Source organism: Haliaeetus albicilla, chromosome 5 (genome assembly GCF_947461875.1).
Source record: "Haliaeetus albicilla chromosome 5, bHalAlb1.1, whole genome shotgun sequence".
NCBI lineage: Eukaryota > Metazoa > Chordata > Aves > Accipitriformes > Accipitridae > Haliaeetus > Haliaeetus albicilla.
The window spans coordinates 20507023-20516827 of record NC_091487.1 but is presented as its reverse complement, the minus strand read 5'-3'; the positions used below and the strand labels follow the sequence as shown (position 1 = coordinate 20516827).

At 41.4% G+C, this 9805-nt stretch overlaps 1 protein-coding gene across 2 annotated transcripts in view; it reads right to left on the bottom strand.

The window, feature by feature from the left end:
• Nucleotides 1–5358: 5358 nt before the first annotated feature.
• KCNK10 (potassium two pore domain channel subfamily K member 10) overlaps nucleotides 5359–9805 on the bottom strand; it is a 68800-nt gene continuing 64353 nt past the window's right edge. For both annotated transcript variants that reach the window (XM_069783701.1, XM_069783700.1), the window contains one exon: nucleotides 5359–7854. In XM_069783701.1, coding sequence (XP_069639802.1) covers nucleotides 7225–7854 — 630 coding nt within the window. In that variant the 3' untranslated portion in view covers nucleotides 5359–7224. The remainder of the gene's footprint in view (nucleotides 7855–9805) is intronic.

Genomic DNA, 9805 nt, shown 5'->3' with positions numbered 1-9805 from the left:
TACAGAGTAGCTAAAGTAGGTCCTATCAAGAGACACATGCTCATAGGGGAAGAGAGATAATTTGGAAATTGGGGGGGGGGGGCTTTGGGGAAATATGTCTTGACTTACACAATTAACACACAACAAGTAGCAAGAACCAGTATGGACTGTGTGGCATGAGTAGCACAAAAACAGGGGAGCTTTTTTGCTCGGTCCAGGGAAGGCTTTTTTCTTTTTTTTTTTCCCTCAGAGTCACGGGAAGGCTCAGCCATGAGAGGTCTCTATATACATTATACAGAAGTATCAACCATGCTTGCAGGAATTTTTTGTCTCCCCCATTTGCTGACAAAGGAACCGTAGTTCATGAGTTTGCACCCTCTGTGAGTGTACTATGACTGGCCGGTATTGCAGTTTCTCAAGTTGATGGAAAAACAAGGCACCAGGGGAAACTGAGGCCTCACGTAGGAGACAGTCAACATGAAGATACCAAAAAAGCTGCAACGAGACAAAAGAATTCACAGTACAAAACAACCCCAACCTTGTCTGTGCTTCCCAAGGTCAAGAAGTTTCACCTCCTCCCTCCTCTCTGCATTAGTAAATTTTTCCAGACATCCTGGCAAATAAATTCTATGGAGAGAGACTAGGAAAGAGAGACAGAGCCTCTTCAAAGCTTTGCTTCTTGCCTCCCTACTGACTGGTCACCAGGTGTAGAAACGTGGCTCAGTATGAGTAGAGGTATGGCTAGAATTTTGTGCCTCTCTTTTGAAACCAGCCCAGCACCACCAATTCCCAAATTAGAAACCCAGAAAACACTGCAGTCTGGACTGTCAACCAAAAAGAAAAGGTAGGAGGGGCAAAAATGAACACAAAGATCTAGCAACGGTTAGATTACCAGCAATGCACTGTTTTCCACAGGGATACACAAAAGGGAAGATTAATTACAGCTACTCTACCCTTGCTGGATGATAAGACAACAGAGAGAGAAAAAAAACAACAGGAAAAGTGTTTTCATCATCCAGAAGGTCTTTGTTGCAATTTTTTTTCCATCTTTGTAAAACATTACATCATAAAATAAAGACAATAGCAGCAAAACTTATCTAGATGGCACAAGCACATTCTGCTCTGTACCATGGTAATGACATTTATGAAATTGTCCCTTTTCTGAAAATGCCTTTCTAAAGCACCATAAAATCTTACAGAGAGAGAGAGAAGGACAGAGACAAGAGAGTAGATAGAACATCCTTGCAAGTGGATTTACTGATTGCTTATACTATAATTCAAAGTTAATCAGTAAAAATAGATCAGCAGCCCACTGAAATGTTTCCCCAAATTTTAAGAAAGTTTTTTTCAAATGCAAGCCTGAAAATGACTAATCATGGTTTCTCAGCCCTGTCCACAAGGTCCAGATGAAATTCTATCAGAACCTGAAAAAATTCAGTCTAAACTGACATTGGAACACTGGCCTGAATAATTTCAAATTTTGGGGAAGCTGTGATCCAGATACAAATCCTGCCTTTTTCTAATTATATCTACTACATGACTCCAGGATCTGAGAATCTGCTAAATGGTAGGCTGAAAGCTGGTATATTTGGCTTACATCTCACAATAGGCACCGTAAGCTTTCCTCTTTAAGCACCCAGCTCTCACAAGGAAAAAAGAGTGTGTGGGTGGAATATATTTGGGAGACTAAAATATTCTCTCTCACATGCCAAATACCACCTGCCTGTGATTTGCTCTCAAGGAGTTCAGCCAAGGAAAGCAAATCCTATTTGCCTCAAAAGGCCACCTGCTAGAGAAATGTCCGCTTTCCCCCGAAAGCAGCAGCACTGGTATTTCCCGGTGATAAGACTCAGCTCAGGCACAACCTGTAACCAGAGATGAGGGAGCACAGAAGTCCACATCTACCTCCATGGCGGGCCAGGCATCACCACTAAATCTGTATGCAAGAACCGACTACATGTGCCACGTAAAGGGTGCACATGTGCACACGTTTGCATGGGCTCTTTTTTTCAACTGGTTCCTGAGAACTCACCAGTGTTGTGGTAAGACTGGCCTTTAGAGTGACCTGCTCAACCCAGCATGAGCTAGCTCGCTGAGCATGTGCTGGCTACATCAGGACACCCCCAAATTAGCTTTCGGAACTGCTTGCTCAGTGTTTGATTTCAACAGCATGAGTCAACAGAGTCCAACATCATTATGTACTTCAGTTGCACTGGCAGAAGGAAAAAAAATACGGTCCAGATCAGCAATGGTGTTAAGGAGGGTAACTGTTACTGGTAGCAAAGGAGATGGAGACCGCAGGAGGAATTAGGCAACCTAAAGGAATTTTCAGATCTGCATTTTTTTTTTTTATGATATATTTCAGGCAACTAGTTTCATACATTAACCTACAAGCCTTTACTTGAATTTCACAGATTTGTGTGGATTTGCATTTGTGTTTTCATTGATATTTAATTGCCTAGGGAACTGTTTCTGAAGCCGGGCTTATTTGTATTTAGTATTGATATAATGCCATCCCAGTAAGTGTAAACGGCACTGTAGAGATGAGTTAAAACAGCAGGTCTTTGCTCTGAACAGCTTAAAAATAACAAGCTAGCTCTACTTTACTGCACTGACTTGATGGGGGCAGATTTTGGCCTTAGATTAGACAAAACATAGTTCAGAACAAATAGGTGTACTGGAAGGACTGAAGCAGTTCCAGTCACCTTTTAAATCCGTATCTGTTAAGTAGAAGACTTCTTGTTCTAGGTTAGTATGCAACATAACATAAAGCTTGGTCTTTACCTGTTATTTATTTTTAGTGGATGATGGGAAAAGTGAGACTAGCAGACATCTTGCAACCTGACAACACAAATAAGCCCCTGAGAAAACCAAAACTGGCAAACAAACAGCCCATGTACAGCATCAACACAAATTCTTCAGGAAAATGCAGGGTTTTTTAAGGACAGGGTTTTTAACACCCTGAACACATAGATATACTTTCATTGTGGGTTAGAGAATTTTGCAGAAAGTCTCTGGCATAGCCCATTAATGGCTTTGGAAGAAACAGACTTGTACTAGAGACATCATAAAGCCAGACAGCAGAAGCTCTGATGATGTATAATTTCACAGCAACAACCAAAATTAGATTTCATGAATATAAATTGCTGGGGGGGGTTATTTAGTATTATTTCTAATAACATTTATTAGAAATAATGTTCCCTATTAGAGAATAATGAAATTCACAGACTGCCACATGGATGAAGTTACAAACCTTTTCAAAACCACTCATGCAAAATCTGCACAAGTTCAGTGACGGTTAATGGTTCAGGAGGAATCCCAAAGAAGCATGCCAGAATTCTCCTGCACAAGACAGTAGAAAGTGGGACTGCAGAGCTGAAAGCTGTAGGAAACCAGAAGCTGAGTCGTCCTCTATGTGTGAGGGCTGTGGCTACAGAAGATCCATGTTTCCTTTGTTCTTTCAGGTCCCAATTCCCATGTCAAGTCATGTTGTGCTCAGGGCAGGATCTGAGAGTTAAAGTCACTAAGTCACCCTTTTGTTTGCGTTTTTATTTTCGGGCTTCTGTGAAAGTCTGTAATTTAGAGCAAGGAGTTTTGGGTATGGTTCAGACTACCTTTTGCTAAAACTTTCAATAATGGTGGAACAGCCTCACTAGAAATAACATCACAAGTTCTTTGTAAGTATTATTAAATACCAAAGGATGAGAATGTTAGCCCTAAAAACACTTGGTGTTTGAACTGAGAGTCTCTCCCAAGCTGTCGCATACAACTAAAACCAAGGGATGTCCTTTACAAGGGGAGAAGCAATTTAGGACATTAAAATGTCATTTTGGTTGTCAGACATTTCTGTCTGGTCCCCTAAGCAGTACACCGTTTGCACTTCCCATATTATAATAAAAATGATGTATATTGAGGTATTTAATAGGCAATCATATAGGAGAAAGTATTTACTTCAGCAGCAGACTGGCAGCTTTCTCAGCACGTTGCACAGACACAGAAATGTGGGGGCATGAAAGAGAGCATCTTGCTTTCATGTAAAAGGTCATCAAATGCTCTGTTCAGCATCTCACTGGGAGTTTATTCAGCATCACCCTTTGTCCCTGAAACTATCCTAACCCAAACCAGGAGCTGCTGAAGACACAGCTAATAAAATGTCAGCCAGGGACTCCTGCATGGCATGGCGAGGCAGAAACTAGAGTGAGACACACACCCCGTCAGTTAGAATCTGGACAGGGGAGAGCCTGAGAACTCAGAAAGTTTAAAGATGACGCATATGCCAAGATTGCATTGTCCTTCTATCCCATCAGAGCAACCAGTTCTGAATTTGGCCACCAAACGTTGCCTCCTCAGTCACTTTGTCCATGTTGACTTGTTTTCCATGATTTGCCCACTGTCCAACTCCTTGCTCACACAGACAAGTCCTACAAGACAGAATTTTGCTTTCCCTGACCCTAATCAGCAGAAATGCTCAGGCTATGACTGAGCCTTTTAGTTCACATCCAGGAAATGCATCTCCCATACCCTTACAGCTGCCTGTGCACCTGCACAGGACTTTTCCATTACAGGCGAGCATTTCTTGTGAGAAGAACTCAGTTGAGGAAAAAATAACACTGCATGCATGGTGTTGGTTTTGGCATTTGGTAACCAAGGAGAATTGTTAGCACAATCTGTATGTACTGCATGCTTTCAGAGTCAGATGAGATGCTTTTGTGTACCTGATCCTTCATACAAGCAAAGTGCAGGACGGTGTAACCAGGCAGTACTTTAATGCCCAGGACGCAAATCACATGTCTGAGCTCTTCTGAACCTTGTTTGGAATTCAAAAGCAAATCTAAATCACAGCTTTATCTCCTAACTTCCCACCAGGCCACAGGAAAACCCCAGATCTGAACAACATAAAATCTCAGTACATCCAAGTATGCTTCATCTACGCTGGCACTACAGAATGAGCACAACATGATTCACTGTACGTCTCAGTGAGACTTCCAACAATTTGCTCACGTGTGGCGCGAAAGGCTGGACTTCATCCCAGGCCTGCCCAAAACCAGGCGCAACAGGATGGCTAGAGGACTCCCGTGCTCAAACAGACCTGCTCCCTGCCAGGGTCTGCTGCAGCTTGGGGAGTACAGGATCTGAGGATGGCCACAAGCTGCCGGCTGCGTTATTGTGAAGCAGAGCACAGGGCTGCGTGGCACAAAAGCCTCCAGAGCCACAGCAGCTCTTGAGTCAAACAAAACCTTCCCCGGGGACTGGGCTTACTGCCCTGTCTCCAGTAAGCTAAAGCCAGAGTGCAGCCCTGCACCTTAAGAGATTCATTGGTGAACTAAGCAGAATTCAATTTCTCTTGGGTCTTATTGAGTTAAAGCAATCCCAAATGACTTGAAATTTTTCAAACATTATTTTTTCATCCTTAATTTTCAGACAGGTAATGAAATTAGAAAGACAGGATATTTCAAGTGAAGTAAACCAACAGACAGAACATACTAAGAACTTCTTTCCTCCTCTGCACTAGTGGTATTTGGCTCACTCCTGCAAATTGTGCAGTCAATTAGATATGCAAATATGCATACTCAAAATTTGCATTTGCATTGCCATGCTTCTATTCATAGCCATGGCAATCATGTATTTCAGTGACCAGTTAGATTTTGAGTTGGCTCATTGTGCATAAAAATCTCAGAAACCATCACAGAAAACGAAGCGTGCATTTTTGTGTGTGCAGACATGGGCATGCTGCAATGACAAACACAGTAGCCCACAGGCTGAGGCTACCAAAATTTAGTGTGTTTTGCAATTCCCATTAATTATTTTGCAGCCTTTTCTTTGAATATTTACTGTGAAGTCTAGGGACATTTGTATTTCTTATATCCATATGTCCAGACGCCACAAAAGATTTTTAAAAAATGCCCACAGTTTGGTTACATTTCAATTTAGTCTAAAAATGCAGAGAGCTCATGTTTAGATTTTATCAAGAAGAAAGATAGCAAATGTCAAACAAAGACAGTATCTGAAAGGAAATAAAACAAATAATGCAGAAGACTTGTTTAAAAAGTTACAAAATATGACAGCATTAATGGCACTTAAAGCTATAAGCACTTAAAAGATTACCACCATATTTTTCTCAACTTCTTTTCGTAGATTTCTTTTTTCTTTTTTTTTTCTGAGATTATGACTGCAGCTTATGTCTAAACCCAAACCCAGCAAAAGGGGTAGAGAGCCCTGAGATTCTGTGGTTGCCCTGGCCCTCCTTTGAATAGTGTATATGCTCTTATGTCTATTTTTAAAAGTTCAGATTCAGCTACAGAGAACAGCAGTTTGCTGACATGCAAAAGCTATAGCTTTCCTTCTGTCTTCATAGTCTTACAGCAATAAACTGAAGGGTTTTTTCAGTGGTAGAAAGTGTGAATGAGAAATTCTTTTAAAAAAAAGTTGGCCCACTGTTTTATACACCTAACCGAATATCATTAAATTAATGTTTCTCTTCTTTTAAACAACATAGCACGAGATGTTGCACTTTCTTCATATGTGCTTTCTTGCTGTGAGCTTACATTTAATATTTCCTACACGAGAAAAAAAATCCATTTTTTCTTTCCTTTTTTTTTTGACACTGGTTAAGATAAATACCCACAGAGTTAGTTGTTTGTTTGTTTGTTTTTAATGAAAAGAGCAAGCCGAGCCTTAAATATGTCTATATTGATTTTTCAAACCAGCACCCAGCTGGCGGCTGTGTCCATGGACATTCTTTTGGAGTTTAGAAAGATAATGCATCTGATTCAAAAATTAAAAAAAAAATAATAATAAAAAAAAAATCTAGCTTGGATCACGTGCCAAAACGTAAACTAAGCCTTACTGAAAGTTTCTAGTTCAATCCAAACATTTCTCCTCTTTTTAATCACCAGGGGAAGGCTTTATGGATGCATACTCCGTTACAAAGATACACTCTTTTTCATCCCTTTCAAACACTCTTCTTACATAGCTGCCATTGCCATGGTTCAGTCTCTTCCTTTGCGTCTTGCCCTGGTAATCTTATACAGGCTGAAATTTCCATGTGCGTAGCTTTCTGTTGCCATTCTGCAGTGCTGTGTTCCTGAATTGTTTTGGCAGAGCAAGCTTGAGTCTTTATGGCACAGTGAAATATTCTTCGATGCTATATAATTCAGACTGAATAAGGAGTCTGTATAAGGCACGTGTCTCAATATATATATGTATATAAAAACACTAACTTTGTTAATTCAAGTCAGGCATCTTTTACATTAAATTTCTGTCTTCAAGTAGCGCTTTGTTTTCACGTTCCCTTTCTTTGGTTTCATTGGGGATCACTCCATTCTCCAGGTCCGAGTGCTGCTGGATGCAGTCGGTCAGTACTGCAGTGCTAGAAGAGTTATCAGAATTACACATCTTCTCTGACTCCTCTTCCTTTTTTTCTTCATCCAAGGAGTAGTTTCGGAAGGTCTCATAAATTTTACGCACATCCTCAGGGATGGTCTTTTTGAGGTCTTTGTTTTTCCTTTTGGTCATCTTAGCAGATGATCCAAACTTGTTAATGATGTTGTCTTCGGATGCCCCCTGCCCGTGCTTGTTGAGCTGATCTGACCCTTTAAGGCGCAGGTTGTTAGGCCTGTTGTTGATGCTTTCCTGAGATGAGGCCTTGAAGCGTCCTGTTTCCAAGGCAGTAAAGACAGAGCGCTTCTCTGGGGAGAGCATGTCTAAGGAATGGGCTCGCTGGTCCAGGCCCAGGCGCCTGCGCTCCATGCTCCGGATGGTGGCTGCCCGCTGAAGTTTGTCGTGGATCTCCACACTGAGCCGCCTCCTTGTCTCTCTGAACTCAGCTGTCACATTTGCTTTCCACTCAGCTGCGTGGGCCTTTATTTCTCCAACCTTTACAACAACAAGAAAGAGAAATGAATATAAAAAAAGCAAAAGCATAGAAGAGTAGCACAAGCGCTTTCTTGTCTAGCATAGAATCAGAGACCAGTCCCAGCTCCAGTGCATCCATCTAGACCCAAACTTCAGCAGCAAAGTGGCTATACTGAGCAGGCTCTAAACACACCAACTAGTGACTAGCTAATGTCTTGTGTGGCATATAACTTGTCTGCCTGTTTCACATTTTGCCCCCCACATTTTATAGCTGTGTTACACGATAGCAGGTATTTATGCTAATCCCTCCTTGGTTAAGAACAAAATTCCTGACTTATAATGTCAGTGGTAAATGAGCAGGACTGAGTAAAATTAATCACATATAGTTATACCAATATACTTCAGAATAGCACAACAACCAGTGTAGCAATACAGTAATGTATTTTCCCATATTGCTTATGGATGGAGCTGTTCAGTCCCACTGAAGGTTCTGTTCAGTGCTACAAAGCCACAGAGCAATTAACGGAAACACCTATTAGATAGTTCCAAGTGGACCTCTGACTGATCCAGTCATTCTCAGGGACAAATATAGCTGTCTTTAATGGAGGTTTCCATTGCATAACTGTCCAAACACCACCCTCTCAAGGCAGCTGGAGGAGATGTCAACACATACTGTGTGGGCACCATGAGCATGTCCTTAAATGTCTCACTGCTTTGCTTTGTTTTAGTCCTTTGCACCCGAGAGCAGAACAATGGCTAAGAATAAAGCACCTACACGGCTGCTGCGTTAAATAAATATTTCTTCCACAATGAGAAAAAAAGAAGGTAAATGACCAAGCAATATCTCAGTCAACACAGGCCTTTTCCAAAGTTCAGCTAAAGGACAACAGATTCAGGAGTACGATGTCTGCAAGAGCCCACCAAGGTCAATGGTTTGCTTGGGCTGCTGTAGCCAGAACTCAGTTTCTGCATTCAGTGATCCACGAGGAATTCATCTTTGGTTCCTCAGGCCAGATGAGCAGGTGTCCATTAGAACTGTATTACTTGTGGGAGTAGGCATCTCACATTCACCATAAGAGATCAGATTCCCACATGTAGGTGCCTGCTGATGTTCAGCCTGACTGCCAAACTCTCTGTGAAGCCCCTTTTTTCACGGAGGTGTGCAGGAGACACATCTGAGGCAGCGCAGATGTTTTCATAAATGATAAACAGAAGTACCCCTCTGCCAAACTTTGTCTATGCCTGCTCTTTGGCTAACCTTGCCAGGTTAGCTTTGCCAGTAATGCAGAAGGAGATTGCCTTAAAAATTGAAATTATATTATTAACGTCCTCCACAATAGGCTTCAGCTCTAGAGTCATGGCAATTGCCTTCTATTTTCCACTCTTATTTGAGTGACACATTAGCAATACTGTCTTTGAATCATGGAGGGCATTTTCTGAGTGAATTTAATCATGTTCTCCCTGATGCTGATTACTCAGTTTCTTCAATTTTTGATAATATGGTAGTCAGTAAAGGGCCTGAATCTAAACTCTTATTCAGAGCCATATTCCATGACATAGGGAAAGGTGGGAAAACTCAATATGAAACCCTGGTTTAAAGGCAGGTTCTTGCCCCATAAGGAAGAGAGCCAACTAATGTCTTCAAAACCTATGCATCTCTAATTTTTTTAAGAGAGAACACTGAATTTTTTATCACAACTTTGTAGCTAGTTTCAGAGTGAAGGCTGGCCTCTTTTATTCCGTAATTGCAATCCTACTGATGTGTTCTGCGTATTTGGTAGTACTGATAGAGGTGTAACAGCCTGGGTTGCTTCAGTTGCTTTTTTAACTCCCTTTGTGAAGGAGCTAGAGATCAGAGCTAACTGGATACCAAAGGCAGCCAGTGGAGTAAACCACAGGGAATATTGAGCATTTGTCATACAGAGGAGTATCCTTCTTTAGACAAACAGGAATCAGGCACTTAAAGCTCTCA